The following is a 22,091-nucleotide window of genomic DNA, read 5'->3' as shown; positions in this document are numbered from 1 at the left end:
TTTATCGAGTTTACATATTGTTCTTCGATGTACTCACATTTCAAAGGTATACGAGATAAGATACGATATTTTAGAACGAAAAACAGATAAGAAGCGTGTGCGAGAAAAACATCTATTTTCTCTCATAAACCGGATCTATCGCTATTGCGATAACTCGCAGTTTTTCGTCGTTTCGAAGGTCGCGGTAGGGTATACTCGTTGCGATATCGTATATATAGGTGGTTAGCGAGATAAAACGACGACGTATCGACGTGCCGTTTTCGGCGCTCTCGAAACGAGTATGTCAACACGGGGGCCACTCTCTCGATCATGAAACGACCCAAAGGACGGAGAACCACGGGATTTAACAGAATATAACACACGTAAAGAGAGAGAGAGAGCGAGAGAGAGAGAGAGAGAGAAACTACAAATCGCCCGAGCAACCACGACCATTTCGCGAACGGCGCGAGTGACGCGCACGGTCGTCGATCGAGAGATCGCCCTCGGCTACCCCCGGGAGAGACTATCGAGATATTCGACATCGAGGCTCTCGTACGGACAGCTCCTCTTCGCTCGAGAGGAGTCGCCCGCGCTCTATACTGTGTTCACTCATACGCGGCGTTCCGTTTTATATGTCGAGCGCTGCTTGTAATTCGGATAAATTTCAATTTTCAACGCTGCGCGATCAACGGAACGCGAAAAAAAGATCCCCTCGCGCGTTCTTATCACGCGATATTGTTCAATTTTCTCGCGCTTATCCGCGCGGTAAACGCCCGTGTGTGCGATTTCGGCGGTCGTGCACAGCGCCGGCCAGTGGCGAATTTCGCGCAGTCAGTATAACGAAAAACAAACCTGGGCCCTGCGTCAACTCGCTAAACTCGCGTTACACCCGCGCCCGCAATGTGCTCCGATACAGATCGCGGTCAAGCGGTCGAACTCCCGATGATTGCGAGTGACATATTTACAGCGGCCGAACGCCAGACTCGACGAAACAATCCTGATTTTGGCGCCGCGCATACACACACACACCCACATGCATTCGTGACATATACGTAAAAAAATATACTCGCACATACGCGCGTGTACACACACACACAGAGAGAGAAATAGATGATCGACGGCGCGGGCGACGCGCCGACGGCTCGTGCCTCTGTTCCAAATTTGATTCGCACTCACCGATTCGTCCAAGTCGATGGGCCGTCACAGCGGGAGGGGAACGGGAGTCCAGTAGGGTGGCGAGGGCCAAAGTGCGCCTAGGGGAGATGACGCCGCCGCCGCGCCTGATAAATCCACCGTCCGTGGCCACCGAGGGATCCGAGCGGCGGCGGTGGTAGCGCGACAACGCACACTCGGCAACGAGCCACACACATATATATATATATATATATATAGAGAGAGACACTTCAGGTCGCCAGAACACTTGTGATCCGCATAAGCACTAATTTCACCGCGGAAGTAAATGAGAATCGGAATGAAAGAAACGTCCGAAAAGAAAGCCGCGTAACGACCGGAGCCGATATCGACTTGCGAACGGGCCGACGGCGAAATTCGGCGCGATTAAAGGACCTCTCGATTTTTCGTTGCTAAGTTCGTTCGCAGTCGCCGCGCCGATGCGGACGCGATTGACGACGACGAAGGTTGCGCGCGATCCTCTTCTTTTACGCCGCGAGCCGCACAGTGGCCATTACACCCGTCGTCGCGACGACCGTGTTTTGTTTCCTTTCTGTGTGTGTGTTTTCGTTCTGTTCCTTTTTCTTTACTTCTATTCGGAGACGCGACGCGACGTGTCAGTCCTCCGCGAAGTCGTGGTGGCGACTGTTCTCCGGAGACTGGCGGCGCAGCCCGATCGACCAATCGCGCGTCTGCTTTCGCCGAGCGCCATCTTGCCCCTACCCGAACACAAAGAGGCTACCGACCGAACGGTCGCGGAAACGCACGATCGTCGTTTCCACCCCTACAACTACCACCACCATTATCCTCGGCCACTGCCACCACCACTACCACCCCAACGGCGGTGGATCGACGTGCGTTTTGCGGCTTCGCTCCTTCGTCGGTGTCCTAACTTTCGATATGGGGTTTTATGGTAGGATTAAGCGAGCGGCTCTCGCCAATATTCCGAGAATTGTATCTCGGTTGTGCGATTCGTTCGCTATATACTCGACTCGACTTGCCCTCTCCCCCCCCGTTATCCGACGCATCATCGCCGCACGATTGTCCCAAATAACGACTGTTTTACGAAAAGGGGAGCGTCTGATAAGTCTCTATTAGGTTTTCGTTCATGCGTGGGGCTTCGGATATACTCTTTTTGCATCATAAATGTCGCAATACTCGCTAGATTGTCACGATTATCTTCGTGTATCTTTTACACAAATTTACATATTATCATAATCGTTGCGTATACAAATATCTCGCTTTTATGACATATCGTTTCTTTTTATTTCACGTAATATTGCATTCTATTAAAAATGATTATTGTGACTTATTTCGAAATAACACTGTTTTATTCTGCGATTTTCTCAAACAGTTTATAGTTTTCCGAAGAAAATGTGATGCGTAATACAATTTTCAAGTTTTTTTTTTTACAATCATCTTTGTAAAACTCATTTTTATTGTAAAATGTATTTTATTTTCAATCAAAAATAAAAAAGATTAAAACTACGTAACTTGAAATATTCCAATAATACATACATGTAACATTTCAATTGTACAAATTGTTTTTTTCCTGTAGAAATTACACCAGCAAAAAAATTCGAAACGAAAACTCACAGCATTATACATTTTATATGCGGCGACTCAGTATAACTAACGATGATTGATAAGCGTCAGCTGGCATCTGACACATGTTACATTTTATAAAGTTACAGTTACAGTTATGCGGTATTTCAACCGATTTCGCGTTTTCATTGATTTACTAGCGATAGATAACATTTATTATATTTGTTTACAGAGATCAAACTCGCTAAATTACGCAAATCTTGTTTACGTATATCAATTTAATTTTGCAAAGTATAAAAGCGCCGAAATAGTTTATTTATTAATTTGCCGAACGTGTGTGTATGTTTTCGTTGGTTGCCGAACATCGATTATTCGTTCGGTCTTTCGCACGCCTGGTACATCGGTATTTTTAACAAGCGATCTCGAACAAAAAAAAAAAAACCATTGACTTGACCAACTGTGTGTCGCATTGGTTTAAAAACGCAGCAGGGTAATAAAAGATTTCAAGGCATTTACGACACCGAGTGTATCAGAAAACGGTTTAACACGCATTTACGACACCTAGTTCGTTGTCAAAGTGACACTTTTTGTTTTGCGGGAGTAGAGTCCGTCCGAGATTTATGATCGTGTAAATCGAAAACTGTTTCCCGACGTTTTTACAGGCGCAGGGAAAAATATCGACTGCAAAGTGATCATAAAAAACTACGTTTGAAACGCGTTCGGTAATTTGAGGACACGCAATGTTCTCTAATACAACACGCAACACCGAATTTACTACATATATATATATTGAAATAATTATGGATCCTCCAAATTCTCCTGGTTATACGCTCGAATCTCGTAATCTCAATATCTCAATAATCCAATAATATATCTCTGCGTATTAATTAGTGTCGAATTATCGAAATTGTCTCGTATTGACGGTGTCAATTTAATAACCTGGCTGGTAAATCCATTATAATCAAAATTAGCTGTAAGTGCGGGCAATACAGCGAAAATTACAATGGCGGAAGACGTATGTGTTATTAACGTATGTATAAAATTTGAAATTACTGTACAAATACTAACGGACGTTTGTTAAACAATGCCAAAATACGGGCGTTGCGCTACAAATTTTATATATGTGTGTTTATAAGAATTATTTTACGAATATATTTTGTTTTACAGATTGTTTTTAATATTATTACAAAATTAATGTGAAAATTACAAAAATTAATTTAAAAATATCCACGTAGTTGATCGCGCGCGCGCGTGTGTCAACGTGTTCCTTTCCATTTTCCACTTGAGACATGTGAATATCGTTTTGGTAACATATTTTTGTGATAAGGTGGAAGACTTATTAAAAAAAAAATTAACGTGTCTCTCTTTTTCTCTCGCAATTAAGTGCATATATAATATATAACATTTTAAATTGATTGTTTTTACATCGAAAAGCACACAACCAGCGCCATCTACATCTTTTGACGTACAGTCGGTAAAAGGAATTAAGCGGCAAATCGTCTGCTACTCACGTGGTGTCCGGGGCAAACAAAACGTGCGTTTTTAGGTTATGTTTCGCGCACGAGTAACTGGCATACAAACGGATTCTCGAAGTTCTTACTAACCAGACTGAGAACTAAACTAAGAAGTCAAGTCGTATCGCGAATTATAATAACGCATATATAATACTTTTGCTTATCAGTTACGTCGGATAACTGTTAAGCGATATATAAATTAATTCGAACGCGTTGTGCGGTTTTAAAATACTCCGTAAGGAACAATGGACAAGGCAAATGACAAAAAGACCTGGACGGAGGAGGAGCGTTTGGAGCTCGCCGCGAAATTGGACGCCGAATTGGACGAGTACATAAACAGTCTGGAAAAGAAGAGTTACACCGAAGGATGGCCGGAAGATCGGTGGCAGGAGGAGATGGAGAAGCATCCTTTCTTCATGAAGAAGGCACCGGAACCCGGCGACGAGTTGTCCCCTCTGATGGAGGGATTGCAACAGCTCAAGTACGGAGAAGATGAGAATACTCCTGAAGGTACAGGACCGCTTGCTTTAAGTTGGCAGTAAAGCGCAGTGTTTGCGCTGTGTTGTCTGTTAATACTATTGGTATAAGCTTTCCTTTGACGCAAGTATTATTGTTCCAATGCACAGAATTAGCAAACAATTACAAAGAGGATGGCAACTTTAATTATAAATATAAAAAATATCGTCTTGCAATTCTTAGTTACACAGAGGGGATAAGAACTAAGTGCAAAGATGACGATCTGATGGCACAACTTTACAATAACAGAGCTGCGGCACATTTCATGTTGAAAAATTATAGGTATAGATTTCCTCATAAAGTTAAACAAACAAGCAATGAGTTCCTCATTATTTATTTCAATTGTAGATCTAGTTTAAATGACTGTAAATTCGCATTGAAATTCAAACCACAGTATTCGAAGGCTTTGAACCGAGCTGCCACTTGCAGTTTTCACATCAAAGATTATGATCAGTGTATCGACTTGTGCGATCAATTTCTCGATCATAATCCGACCGATAAGACAATATTGAAATTAAAATCTGATGCCGTAGCAGCGAGAGTAAGATTAATGAATTCAAATTTATAAGTTATGAGATCAGGACAATTTTACAAGTACTGAATGTCAATGTAGGAGCGCGTGAGAAGAGACAAAAGAAAGCAGGAAAAGCTTGAGAAGAAATTAGACAAGGAGGACGAAAAGTTGTTAGAGACAATTTTGAGAAAAGGTATTAAATTGGAATCGACAGTTGACAATCGGAAGTTAGAACTGAAGGATCTAGAACCTCAAGTGCCACAAATAGCGCAGAGCAGAGTGCATTTCGATGAGAAAGATAAACTTGTGTGGCCGGTTATGATTTTATATCCGGAAACGCATCAAACTGATTTTATACAAAACTTTCACGAAGATACTCCGTACGTGTGCGATCTAGTTATTTTCATACAAATATAGAAATATTTTATCTGTGATGTAAAAATTGTTTGAATATCTTTTAAATTGTTTTCTCGTACAGGATGATAGAACAGTTAATGGAATTGTTTGAGGAGCCTCCCGAGTGGGATACGAAACGTCATTATACTGTTAATAATATAAATATGTATTTCGAAGGCAAAAACAAATATTCCATTCATAAAGTAAACATTGAACTCACATTGGATCAAATATTACGCGAGGACCGGTGAGCACATTTTGCGATATACATACTTTATATAAATATCTCTTAGCGTTTTTCTTCCTCATAAAATGTTAACGTTTAATTTTATTCACAGGTTTATTGTTCGTGGCGGTACACCGGCTTTTATAATACTTGTAAAATCTAGCGAAGCGGAAAAACAGTTTCTAGCAAATTATTAAATTACATATTGTTAGTATATCGTATATTATTATAATTAATATATATTATTATAACTAATATATATTATTTTATGTAAATAGAATTATCGACATTTTGTCGATATAATATTTTGTATGTATTTTTGCGTAATATAATTTTTACTTGTATAATATATTCTTACTTGTGTTAACAAATCTTCAAATAACAACTGCGTCCGAACTTCGAAATTTCAAAATTCTTAAAGTATGTAGCGAGCGTTTGTTTTTTGTGCAAACTGATTTATTAGGTTTTTTCTTTTAAACATCTTTGAACGGTCATCTATTCAGTTCCAACGCGCGCGGGATCGAAGGAAGATAAAAAATTCACTATCCCTCCCGGGTAGTCTTATATACATATACATATATAAAAAAAAAAAAGAAAACCAGATATATATAATGCAAACGTGTCAGGGGACGACCTTCTTCGTAACTCAAGACACATCACGCGTATTAAAACTTTGTGTCGGTCATCTTTGGTTGACGGCACAGGTAAATAGTAGGATAGCAAATATCGCTCCTACACAATATTACATTGTGTAGAGGAGCGTTTCGGGAAAAGAAAACAATAATTTTTACATGTAACAACGAAAAGGCCTGCGTTTCCTTTCAAAACATTTGCGTATGCGAGCAAAAAAACGCGACTAAAACTTTCTGTGAGAGTTCTTCGCCGAAAAAGTAGAACTGTTACTACCGCATTCTCAGAAAGGGACAAGGGGAGAGATCGATGTTGACCATGTAAAAAAAAAAATACTTTTCTACAGAGGGGAAGCGAGTCAAATCATAGAAAGAATAGTTTCCGAAGAGATTTGTAACAAGTCGAGAGAGGAGGAAAAAGTAGTCCTCGTAAACGATGTGGATGTGAAAGGGGTAGAGAAAAATCTTTACGATCTCTTTTGCGAAAAAAGGTACAATAGTCCTAGTTTTTTTCAACTCCGTGTTTGCTCATATAATTTACGTATTTTACGCTATAATCTACAAGAAACTAAAAGTTTTGTGTGTAATAAATATATTCATGGTGAAAAAAATTAGTCTCAGTTTTGTATTCACGTGAGATCATCGATGCCGCCTTTTTTTCTCACCGCTCTCCGTCTTTCTCTCTCTTTGTGTAGACGCCGTCGATTCGTTAAAGATTCAATCGAGAGGAGCGCGGCATTTTGACTTGACGTTAGCCGGCGGCGATTTACGATTTCGCGCAGGATACAGCAGCGAGATCGGTAAGCGACAAGGCGCGCTATCAGTCGTACGGTGGTGCCACCTGCGGAGCACAGGTGTTCGCCAGGTGAGGGATAAAGAGAAGGAGCAATAGCCTGAAATTCAGTTGTGGGCCGACACCGCGGAAGCGCATGTGCGTGATCTCACGACGCGGTTGCCGTCGCGCGCAATTACATCGTGAGTTTGCGCTTGTGGTTACAAACGCTGTGTTGTGCCAATTGGAAAATTCAACGGCGAGTACACGAGAGAAGGAGGTCGTCGTGAGGACCGATTAACCTCAAGTTTTAGCCGTTTAATTCGACGCGGGAGACGCGGCAAACGTCGTTGTACGTGCACGCCGCGTCGGGGCAGCGGAACGAGATGCAAACGATGCCAAAGCGATGCAGGTAAAATTCCTCACGGTTTGTCACTTTCGCATAAATACGTGTGCCCTCTTCTTGCGCGAAGCGTCTTTTAATACGACCGCTTTTGTTTCGTTGTCGATGCGCGCGGCGGCATATCCGTCGCATCTCAGGACAAAGTATTCCACGAGACGAAGATGTCAGAACAATGCGAACCAATGCCAACGACTCGTCGGCTTTTGTCTTTCAACAAGCAAAATTTCGTGTTCTCCGCGTACATGAACAAACTTATAATATTATTGTTAATTTACGTGGCAATGTGAAACTTAATTAATCTCGAAACTAAAACTTTAACATATCTTGACAATTTTACATTTATGCAAAACTACTTCATTTACGTGTCTCTGTATGTTACTTGTGAAAACGAATCTTTTTGAAAATTTTACGTTTCTTCAATAATAGCATATACGTGTAAGATGTAAATGCAGATTATCGCGCGATATTCTAGTTTCCCAATCCGGAGGACGCAAATAAAAAAAAAAAAAGATGCTGATGGACCGCTTTCAAACTTTCTCGGTCTTTTGCGTAGGCATTTTGAGTGATCGATCGTTTGGAAAGCGCATCTCATTTCGAGATCGTTGCACGAACAGATAATTTCCTTGTGAAATCTCAAACGCGCGATTGTTAAAAAGTTAACAAGATTATCTATCAAAAAAAACCCCGATACCTACCGTAATTTTGCAAATAACATTTGTGCGAACGCCGAATTCTATTTCTCGGATTCGCGCGTTGCTTTTGAAATCGCGCGTGTCTAGAACGGTTGGTTTTTTTTTTTTTATCTCGGAGGAATGCGCGCCGCGCACGTAGCGATAATGAGCCGATACGCGGGATGCGCTCACAATGCCGTCGCTGTAGCGCTCCGCCCTTCCCCCCCCCCTCTCTTGTAACAATGGAAACTCGTGTTATAATATGCCGGGCATTAAATTATTCATGAGACTAGTCGGTGCGTTGTCATCAAGGCGTCACGGCGCATTGCGCGACGAAAGTTTTGCATTTGAATATGTCACGGCCTGGTTTTTCTGGAAAAATTAAGAGCCGCTTGTTCCAGCCGCGGTCGGAATGCGCGTCGGATTTCTGGGTCAGATGAAGGATATATATATATGTATATCGTTATAGCCGTAGATATCGAGAGATCGCGCTGCGCAAAATCTTTTCTCGTCGATTGTAATTCCGACTACGGAAAAAGGATTATATTCCTCGAACACCTCGGGATTTAAAGAAGAGACACCGGCGTCAGCTTACATACGCGCGCGTGTCCTAGTTTCGCGCGAAGCACACACACACACACACCGGCGGGCCAATACGGTGCATCTTTCTGCCCCCGGGGGCAATATGTGTCGAGGGGAGTTGCGTCATGCATCGGCGAGAAAAATGCGCGAGCTGATCAACTGCCGAACCGGTTGTACCAACGACAAATACACCGACGTAAGTCGGGGAACATCCAACGAATCGCGAGTCGAAAGAAAGAAACGTGTTATTCTCATACGCGATGAAATTGTAGAGTATATATCAATAAACTTATATAATTTAACGGAATTTCTCGATAAACTTAATTCGACAGAATGTCGAGCACGTTCGAGATGCTGCGCAATCATCTCACGATGCGATGTTGCTTTCACGCCGAGAGACAATCGAAATCGCACGGATTCCGATCCTGGAACTCTCTCTTTGTGTGTATATGTGTTTCCCCGTCTCGCTTCCCGGTCTCGAGTCTCTTAAGCGACGACGTTTCACGAAACGCGTGTGTATTAGTCGTGTCGTGACACGGTCTAACGGCATTCATTCGACCTCGTCAACCCGTCCGTTCTCCCCGTTGCTCGTGTGTGTACATATATACGTACGTATATGTACAATTTTCGCGTCTCTTCTTGCGCTCGTCGCGCGGTGATAACGCCTTCGTCACGCGCAAAATTGTTTGTCATATCGCGACGGAGATCCCCAGCGAATCTCCGCGCGGTTGCGTCAAAATTCGTTTCATCTCGCGCGTATGACCAATCACCGAACAATTTCCCACTACGTCAACTCTGCCACGTGTGTTAGGTGACACTCACGTTTACCACGCGAATTTGAATCCGTTTTCAAATTTTATAACGTTGATACGAAATGATAAAATCAGCAACGTATGAATGATTTTTTCGACGCGTAGTTTCAAATAAATTTGATATCGCAACGAACTGCTGCACGCGACGGGAGAAAAACGCAAAGCAAGACATTGCAACGCAAGAGTTTTTACGGTAGCACGGTTTTAAAGCCCGGAGAAAACGTTGCGAAGCGAACGAACTTCATCGGGGGGACGATACGATCGGTTCGCGTAAATACGAGCGCGCCAAGTACGGGAGCAAGTTTGATCGCAAATAATTGCAAACAAGCGAGCTCTACGTTGTTGTTGTTGTCGTCTTTTTTTTTTTTAACTTGAGAAATGCGAATTTAACAGCTGTTTGTTAAATAACGTGCAATACACAGTTGCGAATATTAGCATAAAAACGGAAACCTTCGACGCCGGCGAATAATAAAGTTCCTGCCGCTGTAATTAGACACTCGAGATTAATTCGATTGGCAAGAGAGGTTGATTGTTATTATCGCGCCTCTCTTAAATTTTATCGTACCGTTAGCGATTGTCCCGATCTTCTGCTTATTACGAATTGCTAACAATTCGTAACGTCGGAAGTTCAAGTAGCTGTTTCTCGGCGCAAGTCGGCGCAAGACTTGTTCAGAAGAAAAGGAAACGAAATTTTTGTTCTATATATATATATCACTCTCACACACTTTCCGTAGTGTGAGTGGCTCGAAACGTCCGTATTCCATTTCGCGCCTTTAAAACAGAAGACAGCTCGACAGATTTGTGTGCATGTACCTTCGCTTTAAAAATACACGTTTTCTCGCGACTCTTCAATTCAAATTTAGGTCAATGTGTGCGAGAAGTGAGACTGTTTTTCTGAAGTTTTTATACGGTCCCCCTCGGAAATGGTTCGGACGCCATTTGTCAATTTTTGTTTCTTGCGCGGAATCTCCATACAAAGGCATTACTTTAACAATACTAAAACTTGGCTCTCTTATCTTGCCGCGCAATGTGAAACTTTGAAATGTAACAGGTAGAAAGAGCGAAAGAAAGAAAGAAAGAGAGAGAGAAAGAACGAGAGAATTTATTCAAAAGCGAAATTATTTAAATCATAGATTACACTCTCAACTTCGTTTTCTATTTCTCGCAAATACTTTCATTCCTTCTCTCATTATATTCCTGTTACAATTGAAAAACAATTTTACAGTTGGTTGTATTACCGTTGAAGTATAATATTTTATACAGGGTGTAACAAATAAGCGAACTGAACTTCAGAAGCGAACAAATGAAAGAAGTTTTCTATCTCTTTTTATTCAAGAAACGAGACAAGAAAAGAGGTCGTATAAAAGAAAAAAAAAAAAATGAGTTTGTAGAGAAACTTTCCTTCCGAAATATAATTATGTTCCGTGAGAATGGAATTTGATAAGAATGTGAAGTGTCTGTGAGAGATGTGAACGAAAATACGAAAACGTTTTGTTTTGTTTTTTCCTTTAAGAGCGCGCTCGTCGTGTATATTGTGTATATATACATATATAGTACGTGTACACTTTCTCGACAAGGACATTTCCAATAAAAATGTCAGTCAGCACGTTTCGCGCTTGCGTGCTTCATTCATTCGTCTCTCGCGCGCGTCAATCTCCGTGTGTTATTCTCTTGACGGTTGACACAGAGCGCGAAAATCTCGCGTGGTAATTTGTCTAATAACTATACATACTGATTTCTCTTGCAGTTGACACACCGCGAGATCTCGTGTGACAAAACGGAGACACGTATCTCGAAGATACCATTGAGAAGTTCCGACATCGAGAGGTACTCGAGGTGGATTCATCAGAAACGTCCTCGGCGTTTCCGAATCCCAAGAAATCACGCACAATAGCGCCGATTGAAGAAGAGAAGATTATCTCGCCGTGTCGTCAGATTTGAAACGCGACACGCGTAAAGAAGAAAGAAGCGTCGCCGTCTCTTTCTCTCTCTCGTTTGAGAGAAACTTCCTAAGGTGACAATTAAGAAGAGGGAGCGTTTTTTTTTCCTGTCGCGTCGCGCCAACCGTCAGCGCCGTCGGCGGAATACGTGTAATAAAAGATTATAGCGGGCCGGGTATTCACTCGCGGAATACGACGCGCGCCACGCAATCCACCACCTGTGGCTTCTGATAACCCCGCGCGATAAGAGAAAAAGAGAGAACCGCGTCGCGCGCGCGACGCGGGAGCTTCGACATTCAGCTCGAGAGATTAATGCGAGATTAAAGCTCTTATTCTTGAGAAAGAACACACCCTCCCTCCTCCCGCCGCTTCCAAACTCAAACTCGAGTGCATCTCCGTTAGTCACCAAGCGGATCCGTTTCGACCGCGTGATTCTCGCGCGCGTTTATACGCGATTGCCTTCGATCCGCGCGAAGCGAAGAGAACAAACTTCGCTTCAGATCTTTTTCGCGATTTTAGAATTCAAGAACTCGGGCGAATCGATCGTGAACACGATCGATTTCAACGGTGAACGTTCATCGCTGATTAATCGAAGTCGAAAGCGACAGGCTGGCCTTTCGCCGACAAAATCAGCTTGTTCCCGGGAATCGGGAAGAAAGATTCGCGCCGCGATCGACACGGAACGTTTGTTGTCTCGGAAGTGATCTCGGATGATCGCGATCAAGAGGATCGTTCGTTTCGAGAGGGAATTGAACTGACCGAAGAGAAGATTCTAGCGGCGAGTGTGAAATCGAGCGGCGGCGTTTCCATTTTTATTTCTTTCTCGTCGTGGAGGGTAACTCGCGAAAAACGGCGAACCACTACGGGGTGCATTACGCGAACTCGTACGCGTGCAGCAACGGCGCGCCGAGCGTGTACACCAGCATCGGGTGTTGCGCGAACGGTGGCGGCGGCGGCGGCTTCAGCAACGCGCAGCAGCCGCATCTTCACGAGGATTATCGGCCGATCTACTTCTACGTGGCGCAGCCCTACACGATCCCGTACACCTTTGCCAAAAGGTCGAAGCCCGCCGCGTCGTCGCTGTTAAGAGCGGCCAAGCGGCCACACGGCAACAATTGCCGAGTCAAGTTCCCCAAGCGACTCAGCAACGCCGACTTTTCGCAGAAGGTCAAACAAGGCGAGTTCTCGCGCAGCCTCAACCAGGTGCACTTCGCGGAAGGTCAAGGTTAGTTATATACACGATCTCTCTCTATTCGGTTAACAAAGAACGTAAGGAGAGCTTGTTCTCAGACAAAGTAAAATTTCATATTCTCTATTTTCTTGAGAAAATGCGTTTTCGCATCACTTTGTTTAATATAACACGTATTGTGTTTTCTTTTTCTTTTTTATTATTACATATTCAATCTTGCGTGATATGATTTTCTTATGATAAAAGACCGCGGCGTTGTATATTAATGCTGCCAATTAAATGGCGCATGTAAATCGATTTTATTCATGTAAATGAAAGTACGTAACGTAAGTATATAATTACATTAGAGAGAGAGAGAGAGAGAGGGAGAGAGAGAGAGAGAAAGAAAGAAAGAGAGAATCAAGTCTATTAAAACTTATCTCTCTCGTCAATTAAGTGTCGATAAATACGGCTAATTAACTTCGATCTAAAAGTTCGATCTCCGAGTTTTACGGAGATTGCTATTTGCGGATGTTAATAAAAACCGAGGTCCGTTCGCGTATCTTTTCTAACGGAGAGTTGATGCGTAAAACGGAGATGCCGGTAAATTTGCTTTTTGCATAAGAGATATATGCGCGAAATACAATATATCGAAGCGCCCATCGTTGTCGGGATGCTTCGCTTTCAAGGCGCTTTCACGCCCGCAGATTTTTCTAGCGGACGAGATAATTGTTGCGAAAGCGACATAGTTTCTGTGTGGCATAATTTAAATAGCAACTGTCGTCAAGCAAATTACTGATGCTTGCGCGATGAGCGCGCGTTTCGTCCTCTCTTTCTCTCTCTTTCTCTCTCTCTCTCTCTCTCTCTCTCTCTCTCTCTCTCTCTTTTTCTCTCTTTCTCTTTCTCGCGTGCTTGGAAATATGCGCGCATTTCTGGTCGGTTAAATGAGTAGTGAAAATATACGTGGAAGAGACAAAAAAACTAGCTACAACAATGCTGTTTCGAAAGTTGAAATATTAAAAAAAAAAAAAAAGAACAAGTTCAGAGTCAACATAAAAATATAAAATAAAAATCCCCGTATAATCTCTCCATTTGTAGCAGTAACAACTGATAATAATAATACTGATTATTGAATATTTAAATTATCAACTATCATATATAAAGAAATCGTTATCTCGAAAAGAAAATGCGATTAATATGAAAAAAAAGCGCTGGTTGTCGAATTGTTTCTACGATTTTTCAATTGTTGAAATGGATTTTCTCGCCTTTCGGATTTTGCTCCGGCGCGACGCGGAAGGATCACACAGAGATATACCTCTCGAGCAGCGCGCGCCGGAGATTTCATTCCGCGTTTCGCGAGAAGGATCGAAGTGTTCCGACGTAAAAAAAATAAAAAAAAATAAAAAAAAAAAAAACAAATGTGTACTGTTATTTCGACGGTAGCGAAGAAATATCCCGCGCGTCGGCTTTTATCGGGAGATTCACGTGCGTGTGTATGCGGCGTAATGCACGGATGATGTTAATAAGATGCAGCGAGGCGAGACTCTTTTGCTCCGCGCGAGATCGCGAAGACGTTTGCTTTCCGCACGTGCGGAATAATAGTGGATGAACGGCGTTTTCTTTGTCTATACAGCAGGAAGTTTGACGGCACGAACAAATGGAGGAAATGCGCGATTGTTTTTTTTTCTCGAATAAATATTTTTAAAAGAATATATCTCTCGAACCGCGTGGGGGGGGGGGGACTGTATAATTCTCGAACCACACACGCTTGAGAAACGTGCAGAGATTTGACGTAAAATAGAAAAAAGAGACAAATGATATCAACGGCCGAACACAGCTGCTAAATAGATAACAATATATTTTATTTCTCACGACTCTCCGTTTTCAAGTAAGAGTTTGATTAAAACTTATATTGCTCCGAGATATTTGATATCCAGCACGTAGTATAAAAACCGCATTTAATTAAATCTTCGCTTGAACATTTAATTAAAGTTACCGAATTAGAAAAGTTTGTCAAAACTTTTTACTATTTCTTATTATTATTTTTTTTTTAACACACGCTGTGTCTTGTGGTTTTTTCGCCCGCAGTGTTCGCGAACTATCCGAAAGCTGGACCGTCATCCCGTGATCCGAGGATGACGTCGATGTTTCGACGGGGCACGATCTTCGCGACGTTCTTTCTGTCATTGCTGGGCGGCGGACTGGTCTGCGCCGCTCTTGTGACCCAACACTGGGTCGATGCGCGACCGTGGCGAACGCCGAATCCTCAGGAGAGCGCCGGCAAGGTCCACTTCGGCCTGTTGCAGGGCAAGAAAGAATTAAACGTCGCTTACGGATGGCGGACGTATCACATATCAGGTATATATATATATATATACATATATGTTGGCTACTTTCCGCCTTTCTCTCTGTGGAATTGAGTAATCGCGAATTACTGCATAACTGCATGATTATCTCTCTCTTACGGCGGCGTGTCGTAACCTTGAATGGTATGCCGTCAGATTAATTCGCACGCATTCTGATCGGAACATTGATATGCAAGACATTACCGTTACCCTAAGATTGCAACCTTCGCATAGAGCTTGCAATAACGTAACCAGGTGTTCCGCAATTCGCGATCTTAAAATAAGTGTCGGAAATTTGCACGGAAGAGCACCTTCTTCTTGAATTACAATGTACAAACAATTATGAGTAAACAAACACGCGAAGATAAAAGTATATATTTTTTTGTATACCAAATTGAAAAGCGTACCAAGACCCGTTTGACCACTCGTTTTTCCACGAAAGTAAAGTATATCTATAGTTTTCGTGTTTCATTGTATAAGAACGAAAAGAAAAATTCTTTTTTGTTTTTTTTTTTTTAATTTTGCCACGAAAAACATAAAATTGTTTGTCGTAACTCGCCGATTTTTCACAGAATAAATTTTCCCCCAGTTTTCCTCTTAACGTGCTTATTTTCCGACGTGATCGTTCTAATCCGTTCCGGTGTGATTTATTCATTCACGATACGTTTGCAAATCGCAATCGTGTGCAAGCGTCGAGTATTATGCAGTCCGAATACTTTGAACTGCGCGTGATTCAAGCGGCTCTCGTGCGACGAATTTACGATCGCATAGAGATATATCCGCGATATGGAGAGAGAGAGAGAAAGGTATGTGGATGACTGAACACACACTGTTGTGTATGCGGCAGAACTATAAATCTCCGATTGATAACCACCGAGTACGTTGGAGTCCAACGATATACCCCGCGACTGATCGCGGATGCGCGGTCGTATAAACGTTTCACAATAAATCATCGATTTGATAATTGTCGTTAAATTCGTTCCGTTGGTTACGAGTGTCAATCGAGAGGATTGCGTCGTGGACTGCGAGATGAAGCGCGTTGCCACACCCTTTGTGTATGTCGAAATACGCTCGAAATATCGATAGTAGAATACAAACCCGATCACAAACCCGGTGGAACACGATAGATTTTAGCACGAACAATTAGCAAAATAAAGTTCGCTAATGCACGCGAAGTGCCGAGTGTAAACGCGTTTACTTTAACAAAAAGACAAACGTTCTTTCCTCAAACGTTAAATTACTTGTTGAAGTATAATTGCGCTGTTATTGAATTTGTAATAAAATCATTTTCTTGCGGATCGCGTAAACTCTTTTTTATTTTTCTTTTTTTCGTTCTAATCAAGATTGTTGTTACAAGGAGGAACTGTTATCGTGCTATAACCAGCCTGCAAAATGGCGGTCGAAGCACTCAACTGGAAACAGTTCCAGTAGTCCGCTCCTCCTAACGTAGGTACCTAGCTCGTCTTAGAGCATTCGCAGGAGGATTTTTAGCAAAAAATTTATTTCAAGAATATGTACCGCGGTGTGTTAAATTATTAAATATATCAGGCAAGTGATCCTTTGCCAGAAATCTTCAAAAAAAAAGATTCAGAAACTGACGATCTCATTGCGATTAGAAATTATTTTTAGAGTAAAATTTTTCAGATCACTTTTTTTACGACTTTTCGAATCTTCGCGTGTCACTGTATATAAATTTGTGCATATTTAAATTTATTGTTGTTGAGAAAAATCTTTGTAATTTGTGTGTGTGTTCACAATTGTTTCCACGTTCGCATCATCAATTGAACTTCGCGGAAGTGCGATATATATATTGCGTATCACGCACGAAAAGAGTAAATTTCCTATGCACAATGCATAATAATCGTGCCGATGATGAAGCGACTTTTGCGTAGCTATTACGCGCCGTATTTCCGTCCGGAGAGAAGAACAACAGAATCACCGGCACGCGCCGTGAGAAACACATTTCTCTTTCATTCGGGCAGGCAATGAGTCTTGAAAGAACACGTGTATAAACGTGCAGTTTTTCTCGGCGATATATATACAGCAAGGGAAATTTTCTAGAGAGACATCTCTTACACAAACTATTCTCTTAACTACAGTCTTTTGATCCAATTTTGACGACCGACGTTTCCTCTCGAGACAAAGAATCGTTATTATTCCTCATTATTAATTCTTTTTTTTATCTACGATATAAAATTCTTTTAAAATAAAGTCAATAATATAGAAACTAAATAATTTTAACAACAAGAAATATATAAGGCCATACGAGCCATTCGCAGGATGTTTGTGCGAAAACTGTGCGTGTACATATATATATATATATATATACATGTAACGAATTCTACTTGCAAATTTTTTACAAGTGTTTTTTGAATTGAAAAATCTCAATTCTAAAATTCATACGGGATGCTAGATTTGCATCTCACATATGGAAAACCCCGGATACCCCCCTAACTAATTTTTTAAAATATTGCGAAAAAAAAAATAATAATTTTAGTCAATAGTATAGTGACTAAATAATTTAAATTTTGAAGCTTATTGTATTTTATAATTATATGTCAGTTACATGTCATCAGTTGTGTACGTTAATTTTACATTGAAGTAATAATCAAAACTTAGCGCAAAAAAATTCGAACATGTGAACGCACGATTTTTTGCTGTGTACGACCGCCTTGGAACAGGAGATAAGATTCAACGCTGCGTTCGAAACATCTGTAGCCGAGAAGACATCCTGTGATTTCGCTACATTGTACAGCACAGAGTTTTCTATATGTATATACATACTTTGAATCGTACAAATTACATGCTTTGAATTACACGAAGATCTTCTATCGAAACGTGAGATCAATCATCGTTTTCTGCTCTCGTCGTGTAATAACGTGCCGATTCATCGATATATATGCGCGTCACAGTCACGTTACATTAAGATAATCACCGTTCGCGATCGCGCTCGCGATTGCAAACACTATCATTACGTCTCATTTCCAAATCGCAGATTATTCCCGCGGAGCTTATAAATATTGAATGCCGGAAACTCTCTCGATGCATGTTCTTTCTTGTGTGTGTGTGCGCGCGCGTTACATACACACAACGGAACAACAACAACAAAAAAAGAGTCATCGAGTTACACGAGTATATAACGCGCGAGGTAACAATAGACGCAGAAACTAGTTTCCGCGCGCACAAAAATCAACGATCGCGCGAGCCTACTCGTGGACTACTTTCACGCGCGCGCTTTGCTCGTATCATCAGGCGTTGCTGACCGCGCGGAGTATCGAATTCTAGTACACGATCGATTTTATACGAAATCGCGGAGAGAGAGAGAAAGAGGTTGATAATTACACTTGAACGCGCGCAGCATCTGTGCACTAGACATCGCAAGTATCTGAAATATTCAACAAATTGGATGATTTTAGAGACATTTTTCTTCGCGAATTTTTAAAATGATAAATTTCAGTCATCACACCTTGCGAGACGATAAGAAAATCGCAATTGTCGGTACGACTCGTAGATACGAGTAGGTACTCGAGTACTTTTGCGGGGAAGAGGTAGTTTTTGCGTCGAGCGATACTCGGCGAAACTTGGCGGTCGCCTACGGCGAATGCAATGATCCGTTACTTACTCCGTTGTAAGTTGAAATGTCTCGCGGAAACTTCGCCGTATCCTGGAAGCGCGTAATGCACGCGAAATATTCCTACTTATGCTCAATCTCTCTCTCTCTCTCTCTCTCTCTCTCTCTCTCTCTCTCTCTCTCTCTCTCTCTCTCTCTCTCTCTCTCTCTCTCTCTCTCTCTCTCTCTCTCTCTCTCTCTCTCTCTCTTTCCCGAGTGTACGTTGTGCGCGCGAATATAAAATACGATAGCAGCGGCTTTTAGTTTCCGCGAAGTGCATTTCAACGGGAAGAACGTCAAGAATCTTCCAGAGTTACCGAAGATATATTCTTGACACGGAAAATTAAGTGCTCGAGTCGACTTCGTGTGTGTGCATAGCAAACTTCTTTGTTTTCTCTTTATTATTGTAAACGTGCATGATATTTCAGTCCCTCAGATGATTCGCCAAGATCCGTCGGTGATGTCCTGGGCTCTTTGGATCGCTACTTTGACAACAACCTCGGCTGCCCTGGTAGCGGCCGCGATGGCTGCTCTCTTAGCGGTTTTGAACACGGCCACTTCACCGAGATCGAAGATTCTCTCTATCCCCGGCGTGTACTTCATAAATATGTTAACGCGTACGTATTCGTGGAAAAAAAAACCGCAAAAAAAATGTTTTCTCTCGACATGTAATATGTATGTGTGTCAAGTTTAAATCAAATTGTCATTTTTTTTTTTACTGCTTTCCGACCCGCGTTGCAAATCGACTGGGATTTTGATATTTTTATAATTTATAAAGAAAATATGAAGTGAGTTTTATTCTCATCTTTTTTCCGTGTGAACACTCGAACGATTCGTAAAACATTTTAAAAAATACGAAGTTTATACACGTATAAATGCGCGTTAAAAAAAAAAAAAAAAAATACAATACACTTCCACGCGCTCTTATTCGCGATTTCTTTCCAGTATTAATGTGCTTAGCAAGCACATGCACTTGGTTGGCGCAGTATTACACAAGACTGTACGTAAACGTGCTTCCGAAGGAGGACATCGACAATATGTGGACCAGCGAGGGTTCCGCTGAGCTTGGTTATTCATTTTGGTAAGAAGGTTATTACGTGATAAAAAGAAAAAATTTGAATAATTTATTTGATTTAATGTTTTCGATTATAAGTTTATTTTCTTTTCACTCAGGTTTGTTGTCAGCGCCAGTGTTGTGCATTTTATCAGCATAGCGTTGATCGGTTGGGGATCGGGTAGAGAAAAGGACGAACGCCTGGAACCGATACCCGCTCTCGAGGAAAAAACAGCTGCGGCGATAATGTTATACTAGACGTTTATTTATGCGTAACGGTGTTAAAATTCGCATAGACTATACGAGCACGCGCGTTAATGCCACGCCAAGTTCCGAAAGGAATTGACGACGATATTATCTATACCGAGAGAGAAAGAGAGAGGACTCTGAACGCGAGTTAACTGAACGGAGATTCAACGGTGACTACGATAATGTATGCAGATCTCTACCTGTGACTCGCGCAGTTCCTAAATATCTAACGGCCGAAACGGTACGTTTGTTTCACGAGGGAAAGAAGAAAAAAGTGCTATTTGGTACTAATCCAAGTGGCGAAAAAATAGACGAGCTATGGAAAAACGCTTCTTATATTATTAACTTAATCTATACAGGTTTTTAAACATATAAAGCTGCAATCGAGACACAAATTGTCGCTTTGGACTTAGATTTCTACGTTGGTGGTATATGTAAACATTCGTATACAGAAGTGTATGTGAATAATACACGCTGCCAAATAGAAAAAAAATGTGTGAATTTGAACGCTCACGCATATTTAGAGATAAAACAATGTGTCAAGCTCCTCCGATGTTAAATATTTTTCGTTAAAATATTAAACGTTTAATATTAAACGAATTATTATAATATTTCGTAAATATTTAACATCTTGTATTTTTAGCAACATATTGTTTTTTTCTTTTTGGCGATTATTTTGACTAGACTGAGCTAATAAAACAAACGATAATAATACTTTATTTCAAATAAATAAAAAGAGATGGATATTCGACAAGCGTGGTGTGTGTTTTCTTCGAGAGAACAAAAACCGTTTTCAAATTGTTTGTTTTTGCACACAGAGAAGAACAAATCAACAAATTATTCTTTGATATTGTTTCTGCACACACAAATAGTAATTTATTTCATTAATTCACGTTCACGGTAAATACCGTGTGTAAACATAAAACATAAACAAACACTTGCGCTTTTTGAGGACAATATTTGCCACGGCAATGTCGCGAGATGTGATAGTAAAACCGCGAGACGAAATTCATACATTGTACATTCCCAAGAAGAAAAGTACACACACAATTGAAGTATCAATATACCGAATATCTGTGGTATATTTATTTTACGTTAATCTCTTCGTTCTTATATCGTGAAAAAAATTTATTTCACAAATTTAAAATTTTTAAATAACACTTTACGCGTATTACACACAAATCATTTAAAATTATCACACCTATACGTAGAAAGAAACTATAAAATTACAATCGTACATAAAAAAATATTTTACATAAACACTTACATGCAAGATATAGGATTAATATAAAAAATCGAACAACATATATAAGCATATAAGACGAATTTTATTGATATTTTTAATTAATTTTATATATATTATTTATATATATATATATATATATATAATCTTTGCTGTTAGGTTAGGTTAGGTTAGTTAAGTCAATTGGATGTTAAGGGTGCACATGTGCATCCTAAATTGGATATTAAAGGTGTGCGCACAAGTGTCACGCCGCCATTTTTTCCGTTTTTTTTTTTTTTTATACAATATAACCACATTCAGCAGGACGTAGCACGTTATGTTGTTTTTCAACTGTTGTATTGTTTTTACAATCAATAATAAACAAACAAATGCTTATCTCTATTTCATCATAAGTGTGAAAACTTGCAACTATTGAAGAACATCATGCGTTACGTTTCCGATGAATGCGACCATTCTCCCGATCCTAATCAAAATATGTTTTGTTTTCCAATTCCCACTATAAATCTTACTTAATAAATATTATAAATATAAATATATATATATATATATATGAGATAATTAATATTAGAAAAAAAAAATCACGCGAGCGAAGATGCAATTCCGTAAAATTCGCGAATACTGTAAATCGAAACACGATGGATTAACGTTTGTGCTCTACTCGGCGCACTGTTTTTTTTTGTTGTCTGGAAAAATAAAACCACGTATACGAAAACAATATATAAATAGAAACAGACTTCCGTATATTCATAAAAA

General features: G+C 40.8%; 2 protein-coding genes and 1 long non-coding RNA gene across 3 annotated transcripts in view; 2 read left to right on the top strand and 1 right to left on the bottom strand.

Moving 5' to 3' along the window:
• LOC109858071 overlaps nucleotides 1-1,263 on the bottom strand; it is a 129,108-nt gene extending 127,845 nt beyond the window's left edge. Inside the window, exon 1 of the long non-coding RNA XR_002250569.1 lies at nucleotides 1,156-1,263. This is a non-coding gene — a long non-coding RNA (uncharacterized LOC109858071). The remainder of the gene's footprint in view (nucleotides 1-1,155) is intronic.
• Nucleotides 1,264-4,228: 2,965 nt separating this feature from the next.
• LOC109858072 (tetratricopeptide repeat protein 4) lies at nucleotides 4,229-6,064 on the top strand. Its single transcript, XM_020434969.1, has 6 exons — nucleotides 4,229-4,718; nucleotides 4,835-5,006; nucleotides 5,073-5,265; nucleotides 5,338-5,618; nucleotides 5,717-5,881; nucleotides 5,973-6,064. The coding sequence occupies exons 1-6, from the start codon at nucleotides 4,454-4,456 to the stop codon at nucleotides 6,055-6,057; spliced, it is 1,161 nt and encodes a 386-aa protein (XP_020290558.1). The 5' UTR covers nucleotides 4,229-4,453; the 3' UTR covers nucleotides 6,058-6,064.
• Nucleotides 6,065-7,406: 1,342 nt separating this feature from the next.
• LOC109858073 lies at nucleotides 7,407-22,077 on the top strand. Its single transcript, XM_020434970.1, has 6 exons — nucleotides 7,407-7,673; nucleotides 11,477-12,894; nucleotides 14,926-15,195; nucleotides 19,221-19,409; nucleotides 19,738-19,873; nucleotides 19,966-22,077. The coding sequence occupies exons 3-6, from the start codon at nucleotides 14,973-14,975 to the stop codon at nucleotides 20,102-20,104; spliced, it is 687 nt and encodes a 228-aa protein (XP_020290559.1). The 5' UTR covers nucleotides 7,407-7,673; nucleotides 11,477-12,894; nucleotides 14,926-14,972; the 3' UTR covers nucleotides 20,105-22,077.
• The last annotated feature ends 14 nt before the right edge of the window (nucleotides 22,078-22,091 follow it).

This window comes from Pseudomyrmex gracilis, unplaced genomic scaffold (genome assembly GCF_002006095.1).
Source record: "Pseudomyrmex gracilis isolate BER0280 unplaced genomic scaffold, ASM200609v1 scaffold_186, whole genome shotgun sequence".
Lineage (NCBI taxonomy): Eukaryota > Metazoa > Arthropoda > Insecta > Hymenoptera > Formicidae > Pseudomyrmex > Pseudomyrmex gracilis.
This window is presented reverse-complemented; position numbering and strand designations above follow the sequence as displayed.